This window comes from Anoplophora glabripennis, unplaced genomic scaffold, assembly GCF_000390285.2.
Source record: "Anoplophora glabripennis isolate ALB-LARVAE unplaced genomic scaffold, Agla_2.0 scaffold208, whole genome shotgun sequence".
Classification (NCBI taxonomy): domain Eukaryota; kingdom Metazoa; phylum Arthropoda; class Insecta; order Coleoptera; family Cerambycidae; genus Anoplophora; species Anoplophora glabripennis.
Genome location: NW_019416550.1, coordinates 724,487 through 741,439, shown reverse-complemented (window position 1 = coordinate 741,439; position 16,953 = coordinate 724,487). Strand labels below are relative to the sequence as shown.

Sequence of the window (16,953 nt, the reverse complement as noted above, 5' to 3'; positions counted from 1 at the left end):
TAGAATTTCTATCTTTTCAAAACAATCAAGTGACAGCTACACAAATAAACTTTTTAATAAATTAATTAGTTCTATTATTTCATATCAGAATGAGCATGCGTTTGACTGGAAACTTTTTTGAATTACTCTAGGAACAAAGCTTATGCATCTGACTGTTGGAAACAGTTTGGATTGCTCTGCGGACAAAGCAAATATGATTTTTTTTACCAAATTCTGTTAACTTACGTTGTCCTGCTTTTTTCTGTTTTCTAAACATTTCATGTAATCGATATGAGAGAAACTTATGGAGTTATATAGAGGGATCCATTTATCTGAAAGTATCTTAAATAGAACGTTGTCCAGCGCTCTACGCATGTGATAGGTTGGTTTGGTAACTAGATTTCGCATTTCCTCGTAATTGTACATTGCCAGATCACAGATGGCTTGGGCACTAGCGACTCGAATTTCACTAAATTTTCTTATAGTTTCTGGGAAATTCTCGTTATTTTCCTCAAGAAGTTGATTCAAGAGGGAGCAGTCTTCAAACCCAGCATTCATACCTGAAAGAAATTTGATAATATAGAGGATGTTTTATTTAATACCCTTAGCCAGAAATTTGGAAATTCAAAAGATTACAGAACTGTATACAGGGTCATAAATAGTGACCAAAAATGAAACCTAAAAATATTTTTTGAAGTTTCACACCCTGTATCTTTTGAACAGCGTCCTAGATAAAAACTGTATAGGAAAAACTCCCCTTAAAATTCACTAAAGAATACGAGGTTTCATTTTTGCTCACCATTTGTGAATCACCCTGTATATTAGTATTAGTAATAACTAACTTATATATTAGTATTACTATTAGTATATATTAGTATTAGTACACCAAGCAAATTAAATTTTTACTCGAAAAAAGTCCTATCCGCTAGATTATTGTAAAATTCTTTTTATTTTTTTTAAATCTTTTAACAATAAATAATAATTTGAAAATAATTTATGGATTTTTACTTTAATTTTACATTTAAATCGTAATTAAATAGCTAACAAAATATTGAAAAAAACAAGTTTACTTTGCCTTAATATGTAAAAAAAATTACTTTTTAAATGAACGATGGCCTCATTTATATATTTAATAATAGTAAAATAATTCCGAAATTGAAATTTTAATTAATATTTCGTTTAACAATAATTTTTGTGACATTTTTGTAAATTAAAAAAAATTAATTATAAAAGATGCATTTTTTCTGGGGTTCAGGGCTATTCTACGAATTCGTAAATATGCCCATTGTTATTTTTTCGTCGAGCTACCCCAGTTTAAAAAAAAAAAAAGTTTCTACGATGAATAGAAGCCGAGATATTGCAAAATTTACAGCGCGCACTTATTTGAACTTTGCATTTAACTTTTCTCGCCCGCGGGATCGCTTGGACGAGCTTCCCCCACCACTACGCCGCCGGCCGCCGGACAGTTTACTTAGCGAGTCGTGAGTCGTTAATTTTCCACATTTTTCAATGCAATTCACGGGAAATCGTAGTTTACGTCGTAAACTTTATTTTGCGAAAAATTCAAGTCTTAATATTTATAAACAATTGCGCTACGATTTTTTAAAAAAAGATTCTTATCTTGGCTCCTGTTGGTCGTAGAGGGCACTTTTTTTATTTTAAAACTGTATTTTTTTGCCAGCTATCCATTGCATCTATTTTCGGTGAGATAGCATAAATAGCAACAATGTTATTCAAATTGTTTATAAGCGAAAAACGCACGGTTTTTTAATGCACAATTTGAGAATGTTAATGTCAAAAAAACGGTGATATTTTTTAATAGGTCGCTTAATTGCGTCTTTAAGATTACAATGACGCTTTCAGAATCATGTTTGATTGAAAATTAACGTCTGTACAGAGGCTTAAAGTTCATAACTTTTGGAGCCTCCGCTATAAACAAATAGAATTGTGCGAAAACTATTGCACCTACAGCGCCCACTTTTGGCACACTTTTAAAGTATGACAAAACCCTCAACTTGTCATAGGTTTTATAAAATTTTAACAATAAATGCGATAGTTATAAACAAATGAAAAAATGGGCACTTTTCTTGTTTTTTTGCAATAACTTCTTTGTTTATTAACCGATTTTAATTTAACCAGTCTCATTTTGTAGATAATTTTACTCCCTATAAGCTGTCTGAGAGTCACTTTTCGCTAAAATTGTTGGTTTTCCCTGCAAAGTGAAAAAACTGTTTTCCTCACTTATTTGTTTAAATAGAAAAGTTAGCTAATAACAGTTTTTGACTCACTCAATTTTACAATAATCTAGCGGATAGGACTTTTTTCGAGTTTCTCTTTTATTTTCGCTAATTTTCCTGGTGTATAGTGTTAACCGGTTCCCTATGTCCCCAAATATGTAAAACACACTGTGTGTTTTTTTGCCTAAAAAATCTCTAATAATTTCCTCATTTTTGCATAAAAAAAATATAGGTGCAGTGGATCATGGCTTTGACAATAGAAAGAATGACATGTTTTAACGAAATCAATCTAACAAAAAAGTAGGGCAATAAAAAAAAAATTATTGTTGTAGATGGCCTTGAGATCTATCTAAATTGTTCAATGACAGTAACTTTGAAAAGTGACCTACGTGAAAAATCATAAAATTTTGAGCAACTTGTGTAGACAATTTTCTAAAAACATTGGTAATAAAACTTTTTTCGCCCATCTTCTTAATGTTTTACCTTGTCCGTAAAAAGGAACCATAGCATGGGCTGCATCTCCAACAATCAAAAATCTAGATCCGACGTGATACGGCTTGCATTTTATGGAAACCAAAGCCGAAGGTTTCTTCTCGAAAAAAGTTTCAACCAGTTCCCTTTCTCCAATCAAACTAAGAGAATCCGGAAATATATCTTTAAAAAATCCCAGTATCATTTCTCGGGTGCTCAGTTGACTGAATCTCTGAAATGGCATGAAGAGTGTTACAGTCCAAGATGAATCCTGATTCGGCAAGGCGATCATCATGAATGCTCCTCTCGGCCATATGTGAAGGTGGTTTGGAGCCATTAGGGTTCCTCTTTCGGGTGGAATGGACAGCTCCAGGTAACCGTGCTCAACGTATTTCTGACTGAATTCGAAGAGTGGTGTTTTCTGCATAGATCTTCGTAGAGCACTAAACGCCCCATCAGCTCCAATGATTAGGTCTGCTGTATCTTCTGAGGTTTCGAAGGTATTGGTACTGAAACAATGTCCACTAGAAAAAACATCTAGCCACATAAAAAATAAGAGAGTATTTCTTCATGAGGGATTGAAAAATATAATGTAGAGAGTGTCTCGAACTCAATAGTACGGGCCTACTATGAGGATACAGAAAATTTAAATAAAATTTGAGACACGTGGTGTTAAATGGAATGAGGTAAACTCCATTTTTAATAGAAAGTATTATCTTTGAGATTTGACAGAAACGACTAATGATGATCAATTATATTTTTTTCATAAACATACCCAAATTTGTTTTCCTGTTAAAAAGCTCTCTTTTTTCTAATAAACTTTTATTGGAGAAATTTTTCTGTATTACTTCCCGTTTAAAAATTATAAGTAATATCGTCCTAAAGAGTCTCACAAGAAATACCACCTGAAAATCACATAAGCGGTGGAAGGATCAAGTAGTCGTTGGAAAATAATTGAATGTTCGCTGTTTAAAGTGCATAAATGTCATTAAGAATAAATAAAAGGTTTAAACTCGATAATTCTTTAATACAGTTAAAACAAAAGTTGATAATAACAATAACTAAACTAAATGAGGTAAACGCTTTCATACCACATACATATAGCCCAGTCATTGTAGACATGAACGAGCCTGTTTTGGGAAAAAAATACTATTAGAAGTTTCTCTGCGGAATATTGTTCGGAAACTTATTATAAATAAAATATCAAAAAATCAACTCGAGGCTAGTTGGGAAACTTTGTTCTAACAGTGGTCAAAGTTATGGAAAAGTGTTTTTTTTGACTCGCGTAAAAAAGGTATTATTCATAGCGAAAAAAGTTTATACAAAAAAGGTAGGTATTAAATAAGCCTATAAAATGAAAAAAGTCCGATTAAATTCCGATAATTTGTTTATGCACAAGAGCTCAAAAATGGTCGAAAATTGCCGTTTTTTTCAATTGCTAATAATTAATGCAATTTTCATCGCAGACACTTGTAATTCAGGATTTTTGAGGCTTTTTACACCCTTAATAAGTGGTAAAAATTTCAGCTCGAAAGCTTCATTGGTTTGGCGTTGGCGGAATTTGTTATCTAAGAAGATGCTATTTTCAATTCATTTTTCCCAAGCTCACAGGCGTTGTAGGGTTTTGATCATTAGTTGTTTTTGTACCTAAATAGTTGTATTGACATAGGCATTTACTGAGAATTTAGTTTTTCAAATTTAATTTGTTTAAAATTGACTGAAAAAATGTTAATATTTATTAAATTGTTAAGATAGGTAATTATTATAAAATAAAATAGTAACCTCTTTACTTTAGTTTTCTTCGAATTTAAAAAAAAATCGTTGTTGTAAGTTGATTAGAAGCTGAGATAATTTTTTTTATTTATTTAATCGCAGTGACCTTAATTATTAATATTAAGAGCCGAAATTTGGAGAGAGTATACATTAAGAGCTATATTTTCATGTCCTACATTAACATTAAGGTGAATTCAACTATTTAATTTCGAAAAAGAAGATAGCGGCGATGCGTTCTATTACTTGGTCTAGCGAACGAGTGGGGAAGGCGAGGCTTAGCATGCGCGCTTAACGATGTAATAAATATTAACATTTTTTCAGTCATTTTTAAACAAATTAAATTTGAAAAATTAAATTATCAGTAAATGCATATGTCAATACAACTATTTAGGTACAAAAACAACTAATGATCGAAACCCTACAACGCCTGTGAGCTTGGGAAAAATGAATTGAAAATAGCATCTTCTTAGATAACAAATTCCGCCAAAGACAAGCTAATGAAGTTTTGGCTGAAATGAAATTTTTACCACTTATTAAGGGTGCAAAAAGCTTAAAAAATCCTGAATTACAAGTGTCTGCGATGAAAATTGCATTAATTATTAGCAATTGAAAAAAGCGGACAATTTCGACCATTTTTGAGCTCTTGCACATAAACAAATTATCGTAATTTAATGGGACTTGTCTTATTTTATAGATTTATTTAATACCTACCTTTTTTGTATAAACCTTTTTTTTCTCTATGAATAGCAGTTTTTTTACGCCAGTCGAAAAACTACTTTTCCATAATTTTGACCATGGTTTTAACAAAGTTTCCCAACTAGTCTCAAGTTGACTTTTTGATATTTTGTTTATAACACGTTTCTGAACAATATTCCGCAGAGAAACTTCTAATAGTATTTTTTTCCCGAAAAAAAGCTATAATGATTGGCCTAATATTACAATCTATTCGCTATATCGACGCTTTAGTACGAAAACATGCTATCTCAGTTTTCGGTTGGAAAACATGCTATATCAAATTTCAGTTGGAAAACATGCTATCTCAAATTAAGCCTGGAAAACATGCTAACTCAGATCTTTAGGTAAAAACATGCTATCTCAGTGTGACTAGAAATTTAAGTTGGCACATTGAATGATTGACATCGTGCATTTATAATAAACTTATATAATATATTTTTAAAAAAGTAAGGAATGTTTATGTTCAGGTACACTGTTTATTTTATTTTTTTTATTCAACATTTTTCAATTAATTTTGTTAAGTTACTGTTATAAATGTTAGGACTGTATTGCTTATAACTTTTAAACGGGAAGTAATACAGAAAAATATCTCTAATAAAAGTTCATTAGAAAAAAGAACTTTCTTTTTTCTTAACAAGAAAAAAAATTGAGTATGTTTCTGTCAAAGAAACTTTCGATTAAAAATGGAGCTTACCTCATCCCATTTAACACCACGTGTCGCAAATCTTATTTAAATATTTTGTATCCTCACAGTAGGCCCATACTATCGAGTTTGAAACACCCTGTACGTACGTTATTTCCGTAAAATATAATTCGTAGCATGAAAATTCTTATAATTTTCGACAATATTTCTCTTATAATTTGATTGTAAAGTGCATCTATTATGCGTTGGTACAAAATATTTCCAAAAAATTATCGATTATTTTCACTGCACTTACTATGAAGAAAATAATATGTGATAAGGAAGAGAGCTCTTACTTTAATACTGTTACGGTCCCCTCATCGAAATTGGACCTGACCAACTTCTGGTTGAAATGTAGCTTTACATTCGGATACGTTTCAGCAGCTGGAACAAATCAAATGTCAGTGTCAGGTTTCCTATCGCGGTTCTAGAGTGATACCTTTCAGCAAGGCCTGGTTAAGGAAATTTCTGCTAACTGAATATATACACTGAAATAGATATATTTCATTAATGCCTGTTTGATACAACTTGACTGCAAAATCAATTCGTGGAATGGATGTGGTAATTATAAACCAAGTTTTAGCTGCGTTACCTGCTTTGTTACGGGATCATAAGGAATAGAAGTTGTCTTTCCAGATAGAGTGTGCAATAATCTTCCCCTCATGGGAATACTGGTGTTGAGAATTTCAAGTTCGAGATCTACTGATCTCAATGCCTCCCTTCCTCTGTGGGACAAAGCCAGGTTGATCGATCTTCCAGTCACAATTTTAGACGTCCGAATATCTGAAATATTAGTCTTCTTAGAATATTAATATATTTTCTAAAATAAAATTTGCTTAATGTCTTATTGCGTAAAATAAACGTAGTATTGCCACAGACAATATAGCTTTTTTATCTGTGGTATTACTAATAAATTCAACAGTTAAAATGGAACTAAGCTCAGCGCCATAATTAATGATTAGTGATTTTTCCATCCAAGGAAACTCAATTATACAGGGTAGCCCATCGAAAACGTACCGCAAGGCATTACAGGGTAGTAAAGAACTTTTCGGCAAAATGCAAAAACAGGTCAAATTTGTTTCTGAGGGGGACAATTTTTGGCTCAAAAAGCATACCAAAATCTTCAACCCCCTAAGTGGGGGTGCTATCCCCTAAATTTTTTCAAATGGGAATGGGGGTCAAGTGGGGGGTCATTAGAAAGGGCTTTTAATTCTCTATACATCGATTCTTACTTTTTGAAAATCGATTCATTATTTTAGAAAATATGCAGCTTTGAAAATACGAACAATATTTTTGACGAGAAATGCGAAAATCGATTTAATTTTACTTCAAAACTTACGGTATTAGTCAAGTAAATGCTGAAAATGTTGTCCGCCAACTTGCATACAATGATACAGGTTGTCTTCAAACCGTTGTCGAACATTCTGGAGCACTTGCGGTGTTACTTCGCGACATACATTAATGATTCGTCCTCGCAGATCTTCCAAGGTATCAGGTGGAGTGCTGTAAACTTTGCTTTTAATGTGCCCCCAGAGAAAGAAATCTAAAGGATTTAAGTCGGGTGACCGAGGGGGCCACTCAATTGCACCTCTTCGTCCTATCCAGCGTCCTGGAAACGTCTCATTTAGGTAATTGCGCACATTGAGCGAGTAATGTGGAGGAGCTCCGTCTTGCTGGAAAATCAGTTCGTGTTCATTGTAAGCAGGGTCGTCCTCTATGATATTTGTTAGAGCTGGGTCGATGACATTTTGTAGTAAATCCAAGTACATATCGCCTGTCAAATTTCCAGGAAGGAAAAAAGGACCTACAATGGAATTTCCAAAAATACCTGCCCATACATTCAACTTCTGGGGGTGTTGGGAGTGTGTCTCATGGAAAATCCTTGGATTGGTATCAGCCCAGTAACGACAATTATGGCGATTCACTAAACCATTCAAGAAGAACGTACACTCGTCCGAAAAACACACATTAAAGAGGAAATTATCGTTTATCGCTCGTTCAGTCATTATTTCGCAAAATTGCAAACGACGATCAAAATCGTCTTCATTTAGCTCTTGCACTAGCCGAATCTTATAAGGATGGAATTTGTATTTTTTTAATATTCGTTGGACACTTGTACGACTCACTCCTGTCGCAGTAGCCAATTGCATTGTACTCAGCGTACTATCCATTGCCACTTGCCCCAATACCGCTATTTCCGTAGGTTCATTTAGTACCGGATTTTCAACCTGCCTCTTTTTGTTATGAACGGAGCCAGTTTCGCGAAATTTGGCCACCAATTCGCGAACAATTTTTCCAGACGCATGTTTCTCAGGATGCCGTTGGTTGAACAGTTCGGCGACCCGATTTCCGCATTCATTGTTTTTGAAAAAAAGCTCAATAATTTCTACTCTTTCTGGAATTGAGTACACCATAATTAATCAATTTAAAAGACTCGGCAGTATTGGTACTCTTCAACTACAAGTCACAAGACAGTTATCTAGCAACTTCTTGTGGCCTATCTAAATACGAAACAAAAAGCGGACAATTTTTTGCTCACCAAAATCAGGCTAAAGAATTCGCAAATCAGAAAAAAAAACAGCGAATTCTTTTGAAGGAATTTACCAAGCTAATACCGTAAGTTTTGAAGTAAAATTAAATCGATTTTCGCATTTCTCGTCAAAAATATTGTTCGTATTTTCAAAGCTGCATATTTTCTAAAATAATGGATCGATTTTCAAAAAGTAAGAATCGATGTATAGAGAATTAAAAGCCCTTTCTAGTGTTCCCCCACTTGACCCACATTCCTATTTAAAAAAAAATTGGGGGATGGCACCCCCACTTAGGGGGTTGAAGATTTTGATTTTTGCGCCAAAAGTTGTCCCCCTCAAAAGCACACTTTACCTGTCTTTGGATTTTGCTGAAAAGTTCTTTACTATCCTGTAATGCCTTGAGGTACGTTTTCGATGGGCTACCCTGTATGTACATAGAATGAGCACAATAACAATGTGCTTATAAACAATGAAGGCATAATAAAAAACAACAAATATACAGACAAAACAGCGTTAATTTAACTAATAAAAAACAGGTAAATGATAATATGTATATGATAATTATTAAAAAGTTTGACAAAAAAAATCAGATTATTTCATAGATGAAGACAAATGTATACGTTACAATTATAAATTTTCCAGATGGGCTTAACGGACAATCAACTCGTCTTGTAACCTTCGACATTAAGACATAATTTTTTTATCTTACATAAAAATTATACTTAAATAAATAAAGTGCTATCTAATAGAATTTATCTGTCGTAAGAGGATTAGTGAGTGCAAAAAATGTTACTAATTACTTGTCTGATACAAATTCTATCTAATTTTAGATATATAAATATATGTATAATTTGGAATTTTTTGGGTATTGCAAAATAAATATTAATCTTGAAAAGGATACCTATTATAACTTTAATATTATTATAATTAATTTTACCTGCATCTTAAACGGTGGACAATCGAGAAAAAAATTACTTTGTTAAAACCCTATTATTAGTACATATTTGGGTAATTGATTTATATTTTTCAACAACAACACATTACCATCAATAAATCTTTTTATGTCCCCCGGGAGATGATTACAAACTTTGGCTTTTCAGCATGCAATTTGGTAACCGGAACCAATTATAGGTTTTTTCCTTCAACTTTTGCTGAAATTAAAAAAAAACAGTACATAATTGTAGACGTTTAGATTTATAGCAATATTTCCAGAATTCTGTTTTTGTTTTATTTTTTTATAAGTCTAAATTAATAATAATCATAAGGACGTTTACACAAGAAAATTAGATAAAAATATTAAGTACGTATTAAAACAAAACAAAAAAAATACAGATGTTGCAATAAAAGAAAACGTTGACAATTATAGTCTGTTTGGAACTGAAAGAGAGTAATAAAACCCCGAGATAAGAACCGGCCATGGGCGTGGTAATATTTCGTTTCAGGTAATTATCGGGTAACACTAATGCTAACAAAAATGACAGGGATTGGAAAATCGACTATCTACAGACTTTTAAAGGAAACAAAAAATGAACAAGATACTGTAAATCCCCCAAAATCATCTACAGGGAGGTCAAAAGTCGTTATAGATGATTTCTTCAAAAATGTCATTCGCAGAAAAGTACACTCATTTTATTTTAAAAAAGAAATACCAACGCTAAACAAAATTTTAAGTGAACTTTCAGAGGACAACGATTTGCCAAAAATCAGTAGAAGCAAATTATGGGCCGTCTTACGAGAGTTGAATTTTTGCTGGGAAAAGCAGAACAGGAAGTCAGTTCTTATCGATAAAGATGAAATTATTTGTTGGCGAAGATCCTACTTAAGATCAATTAGAAAATTCCGTGACGAAGGGAGGAATATTTATTATCTAGACGAAACTTGGGTCAACGAGGGATATACTGTAACAAAAGTATGGCAAGATAAAAATGTAAAAAGTTTTCGACAAGCATTTTTGGATGGACTTTCAACAGGGTTCAAGGCACCTTCAGGTAAAGGGCGAAGATTAATAGTGACACATATAGGTAGTGCCAGTGGTTTTGTAGATGGCGGTTTACTTTTATTTGAATCTAAAAATACAGGTGACTATCACGAAGACATGAACGCAGATGTTTTCGAAGAGTATTTTACACAGATGTTGGATCTTATTCCTCCGGGGTCTGTAATTGTCATGGATAATGCCAGTTACCATTCACGGCGCTGGTTCAAAATATTTCTGGTCAAATATATATAAGCCGATATAATTCAATGGTTATCCGGAAAAAACATTTCTTTTGAAACAAATATGGTGAAAAAAGAACTTTTGACACTTGTCAATCTTAATAAAGATCAGAAAAAATATGTTATCGATGAAATGGCAACAAATCGCCAAATAACGGTACTACGGTTACCACCTTATCACTGTGAACTTAACCCAATCGAATTAGTCTGGGCGCAGGTAAAAGGAGATGTAGAGCGAAATAATACGACGTTTAAATTAAGTGACGTGAAAATTTTTTTCACTTCTGGATCCATGTGCTAGAAAAATGTAATTTTTATTTATTTCTAATTTTTAAATTAAATATTCATTGCTAATTGTAAAATTAATGTTAATATATTTAATCATTTTTAAAATTAAAATTGTACAAAATACCCCCAACTAGTAGAAAAGTACATACCTGAAAGTGAGGTAACAACTAACAAATACAGGGTGTCAGGGGGGGTAACAAATACAACGGATATTATCACCATACATCAATTTTGTAGGAGTTGCAGGTTTAAAAAAACACTCTGTATAACACCAAATTATGTAGATCGAAAGCAAAAGCCCACACTCCGAAAATAATTAAAATCGATTACTACGTATTCGAGTTATTTACAAAATTCAAAAAATTTTCACCAACTTTGTGGCCAGCTAGCGGCCAAACGAAGCGATTTCGGATATAGGTGAATTAGCCTAAATCTGCCTATTTTGAGTCCACAAATCTGTGGTCTTCCGTTGTACACGTTATTCTGCGTGTTTAGCTGCCAACCCTGAACAGGCCGATTCTATGATCAAAACTAAGTAAAAAAGTTCATATGAACATGGGTCCGGAAATGCTTCCTAAAGGCACAGGGACCCATTGAAGAGGGAGGAATGGAAATCATTTTTTTGCAATATCTCTCAATCGCGTTGTGATAAAAAAAAATTTTTTTGTTTAAATTAAGTCTAATTTTAATAAAAAAAAATAATAAAAAATTAAATTAAATAAAAATTAATCCTTTACATGGAAAAGAGAGGAAAGGAAAATTATTATTATTATTTTTTGTTTAAATTACTATGAAATTGACCAAAGTGTGATTAATTCAAGAGCGATTTTCTCAGAAACCGTTAAAGATAACGATTTGAAACAAGAGTATCTTTTTAACGTAAAACAGTTCGGAAAAACGGAATTTGCTGTCCAATTTGTTAAAAAGTCAAAGATGAAAAAGTTACACACGCAAAGTACCAAGGGCCCCCCCGTACCCTCCCCAATGGATCTTGTGGAAATAAATGGATTAGTCCATCAAATTGCTCATCAAAATTTAGCTGTGTATACCAAATTTCATTCATTTATCACAACGCGATTGAGAGATATTGCAAAAAAATTATTTCCATTCCTCCCTCTTCAATGGGTCCCTGTGCCCTTAGGAAGCATTTTGCGGACCCATGTTCATGTGAACTTTTTTACTTAGTTTTGATCATAAAATCGGCCTGTTCAGGGTTGGCAGCTAATTATGAGACACCCTGTACAGAATAAAATGAAAGTTAGATACCTATAATAGGAGAAGTGTATGTGATTGTGGCGGCAATTTTTGTTTCTTTATTGACGTATGTAATTAATGTTTAGTTATTCGCAATTATAATTAAATTGTTCATCCAATAATAAAATCAAGCTTGGAACTGAATACTAAAAAGAGCAAATTAGTGAAAAATTTATTTGTTTATGAAAAACTAAAATAGGTAAATTACTTCCGTGTCAAATTGAATGAAAAAAACGCTGTTATTACACAGCGCTTGTCGTAAATATAATTTTCTGTTGCCGAAAAATTCGTATTACCTATACAAGCCGTTACTAATTCACTTCTCACTACAGAAATCTCGGAAACGGTAAGAGGTACGAAGTAGCTTAAATGGAGGCAAAGTTGCATAATCAGCGGACCAATATTATGCCTCTAAAAAATCAAAGCTAACATGATTAGTTTTCGAAATATTTGAAAAAAAACGAAATTTTGGAAATCCGTTTTTATTTAATTTCAGCCTTGTTTGAAAGTGAAAAGTGCTGATCAATATCACTGCTGCTCAAGTGATATTGAAAAAAGAAGAACAGTTTCTCATAGCAACTTATTGCCCTCTATTGAATGGCATAATTAATTTTTATGTGTAACGTTTCATCTCTCCAGGACCATCATCAACTTCATTTTTTTAAATACGACCCTGGAAATTGTATTACATTTTTTGCAAGCCTTCATGATCCCCAATATTGTAATGCCTCAGCCCGAACCAGATTCAGACATTTTGTATCGAAAAATTCATCTTCAATGTATTCGTTCCAAATGTATCTAATTTTTTTAGATATCTACGTTTCTTGAATTATCGTACACTTGAGTGTCGTTAGACCATGTGAAATCCACCTAGTTATTTAAGTTATAACATCACACGTTACAATAAAACGTTATTAGAGTTTTAATCCCGTGCTCATAGTTATTTCTAGGTTTCTCGAGTGCTCAAATTTCAATCTATTTTTTTTTTTTTTTCAGAATATTCATACAAATACATCAGACATGCTCTTTCACAGTTGCGGTTACAGGCATAATAAATTCCGATCATTATGCTTATCTTCTTTTCAATATTTGCCAAAACAGAAAGTTTTTGAACATTTACTGTAATTTTTTAGTCATTCATTTGGAGTTTTGGTTGTTCATATGCATTTTAAGAATTAATTTGTCATAATGAAATTAAAAGTGTAATAATGAAATTAATCTGTTTGCATGAAATCAGTAGATACCTACCTTACACTCTTTTTCAAACAATTCACCTATAATAACTTAGAAATTAAAATTACCTTCTCTCCTCTCATAAAGGGTCACTTCGTGTCCTCTCTTTGCCATAAAACACGCACATAAAGACCCAACCTAAAATTCTTTATTAAATTTACTCACTAAGGGCTAAACATACAACCTACCAAACCACCCCCTACTATTATAATCTTCTGCTTGTCGTTGTCGCACATTTTTAAATATATTTTAAATTAGGTTTGTACTCTAAGCAGTAGAGTGGTGTAACTGTATTACTTACAAGGTTTCACTAAGAACTGATACTTGATAGGTGTATTTGATATACAGAGTTAAATAATTCAGTTGAGCATTGTTGGAGAAAAACTAGTCAGTACAAACAATAACACTTGTTCATACATAAGCTGGTTCAAAATATTTCTGGTCAAATATATATATATATATATATATATATATATCATAGTCCTTAATAGTTATTACTTAATTTGATGAGAATTTATAAGTAAGTTTAATTTTGCGGAATAAAAAAGTATTCCTGGAAAGATTTAAAATAAAATTCGTAAAATATACAGGGCGTTTGGTAAGACGATGCATTCTGTACAGGAGGCTATAGTACAAGTGATTTGTGATATATTTCCTTAATATACTATATTCCGAAAACACTTAGTTTACAATTCCAATTTGTGGTAAAAGGGTGAATAAGAGGAAAAAGTTTTTCATTTCAAATAGAAGGTTGTGAATAAAATGACATTTTATTCTTCACTTGTGTCACTGTACTTCGTTAAAAACCCCCAACAGTAATTAATTATCGGATAAATGCTAACTTTACAGCAAAAAATATATACAGTGCTACGGTAAGATTGATAACAGTTATAGCCAAGTAATTCAAGGTTTCAATGAAAAATACCCGGGTGTGCATGCACCGCAGTCGTCTTTACATAAAGTAGTTCAAACATTTTTGAGAACCGGGTCACTCGCGAAAACACCTAGGCAAAAGAGAAACTATGATGATGAGGATGCTGCTACTGTGCTAGTTCTACAGTCAGTGATCCAACCATGTTACTGATGAGACGTTCAGAATACTTAGGAATTGAAAGACCCACATACAAAAAAATTTTGATATAAAATAAAATTCTGGCATACAAACCAATTCACAACCACACCTTAGAGAAAGGCGATGAAGCGATACTTCTCGATTTTTGTCGGAGGTATGGAACGAAATTTCCATCAACAGATTATGTTTTCGGATGAATCCACTTTTCCTACTAACGGCATTGTTGCTTTACAACATTTGCGATATTGGAGTACCGAGAATCCTCATTTTAGAATACTATCTAGGCGGTAATATTTCAAAAAAGTAGGTATATGTTTGGTGTGCGGTATCATTTTATTGAATAATTGGATCATACTACTTTGAAGATACATGCAATGGAAACAGCTATCTGAATATGCTCCAAACGTTTTTTATAGCTGTTTTACATTGACAATTTATTGATGAATAAATTGACGAAGTTCTTCATGAATTAATTCACGAATTTATTGGTAAACAGTGTGGTTTTACAATGCTACAGACTTTGTCAAGTTTTTTGACGCATGAATCAGTTCTACCAACGAATCAAAGAAGCAAATAAATTTCAAAAATGTCACCTTTCCACTCATAATTGTAGTGATACAACAGCGGTACCGTTCTGACACATATTATATAAATATTAGTGTTTGTAAGTAACAAATCAGTAAAAACAATGCAAAACTAGTACGACGCCACACAATTATTTACATATTCCAATAACATAACCTCATTATTGATCTGAGGCTGGAAATCTGTTGGGTTGGTACTTTCGAACTTCACGAAGAAATTGACAAAATTAGAACATGCTCTAATTCGTCAAGAACTTGATGAATAAATTCATGAAGTTATTTGACAGCAGATTTGGTGCATTAAACTTGTCCAATTTCTTGATGAAGCGACTTCATGAATTAATTGATCAATAAATTGTAAATGTAAAACAGCTATTACTAATGAATTGGACAATTTACCACTGGCTTACCGCAATTGTTTTTACTTTCAGTATGACGGTTGTTTGGCGCATTCTGCTGTAACTGTTAGGACCTGGTTACAGAACACATTTCCCAATCGCTGGATTGGCCGGCATGCTTCATATCAATGGCCCCCGCGATGTCCAGCATTAACAAACACGGACTTTTATTTGTGGGCCTGTTACTCAAACAGATTGTGTGTAACAGGCCTTTGGACAATAACATCGAGCAGCTAAAACAACGATTTAGAGATGCTGTACAGTCCATACCTTTAGAAGAGATTAGACGCAGCTACAATGAATTCCTTGCACGCCTTCAAATTTGTGTGAACGTTGGAGAAGGAGTGTTCGAATAATGTTTTATTATACATAATTTTTTTTCCAAATTTATTATGTTCCGTAAAAAATTAAGCCAATTTTGTGTACGAATTGTCTTATTTAAAAACTCAAGTAACTTTTTTGCATGACTTGTGCAAAATATCACTTTTCAGAAATATTAAAAATAAAGGTAGTTTACTCTAGCGACATTTTCAGATTTTTTGTTTTCTGGACACCAGGGCAACCTCATTTTAAATTCAAGCAAAATTTTTTATCAACTGTGCTTTTTTCCGTAAAATGTAAAATTCACCCTCACCAAGGACATATTGTATAGATATTATTAATGTCAATTTAATAATAATAGTTCAAGTGAAATTTTTGTTTTGTTGGAGTCAAAGTTTTTCTTTTGTTAACTTAATATTTTGAGAAATCGTTCTGTACAGTGAGTTTAGAAACGATTTATTACAGTTTTCGGAGGTCTCGTGTCGTCGCTGTGTTTCACGGGACGGCACCTGTCGCTTATTTGGTATATTACAAGAACTGACTGATACAGTTGCGTGTAAAGTAATTTTAAAAATGTCACTTTGTCCGAACTACACTTATCAATATAATAATAACATTTTCCTGATTTATCCTGAGATGCAGCAGTGATAAAATGTCTATTTGTGCGGCGATTTTGATTTGAATTTCTGTACTTCTGCAACCAATGTTAACAAAATTGGGAATTGTTTATAATTTTTCATCTCTACTTGAGCTATAATTTATTTGTGAAAATTAGCATAGCTCTGCACTCAATTTTGGTACAAAAGGAAACCGCAATTATTTCTCCAGTTCTTGAATCTAAGCACATATTAGATAATACGTTCTTTCAATAAATCTTTTCTACGTATTTCTGATATCCATTTTTGCCTCAAAAAACAGTGATTTTGGGTACATTTTTCACATTTCCATTACAGTTAACAACACAACACGTGTCTAGTATTTCACTACAGCAATTCCTCCTCAGGCAAGCCGTTGACTACGTACCCGACGTGCCCGACAAACACAAAAGACCTAGACACCAACTTTTTGACCCTGGGTGACCACCCCAATGACTCCCCCCCCGCCCGCTAACCTTTTCTGTTTCAGAGACAGCCAGGATCAAGAAACGAAGACAACGACACACACACACACACACACAC

General features: G+C 32.9%; 1 protein-coding gene across 1 annotated transcript; it reads right to left on the bottom strand.

Annotated features, from left to right (window-relative positions):
- Positions 1–140: 140 nt before the first annotated feature.
- Positions 141–13,636, bottom strand: LOC108908644 (kynurenine 3-monooxygenase). Its single transcript, XM_018712742.1, has 8 exons — positions 13,589–13,636; positions 13,469–13,538; positions 6,470–6,660; positions 6,317–6,365; positions 6,174–6,261; positions 2,700–3,196; positions 226–539; positions 141–176 (listed from the first exon to the last, which is right to left on the bottom strand). Exons 1-8 carry the CDS (start codon positions 13,634–13,636, stop codon positions 141–143), a joined length of 1,293 nt encoding a protein of 430 aa, XP_018568258.1.
- Between the last annotated feature and the right edge of the window lie 3,317 nt (positions 13,637–16,953).

Coding starts and splice junctions, on each gene's coding strand:
- LOC108908644 (XM_018712742.1), bottom strand. CDS start 13,636: ATGTGCGACAACGACAAGCAGAAGATTATAATAGTAGGGGGTGGTTTG. Junction 540..2,699: donor GGTTCCTTTTTACGGACAAG/GTAAAACATTAA, acceptor AATTTCTTTCAG/GTATGAATGCTGGGTTTGAA. Junction 177..225: donor ACAGAAAAAAGCAGGACAAC/GTAAGTTAACAG, acceptor CTTTGTCCGCAG/AGCAATCCAAACTGTTTCCA.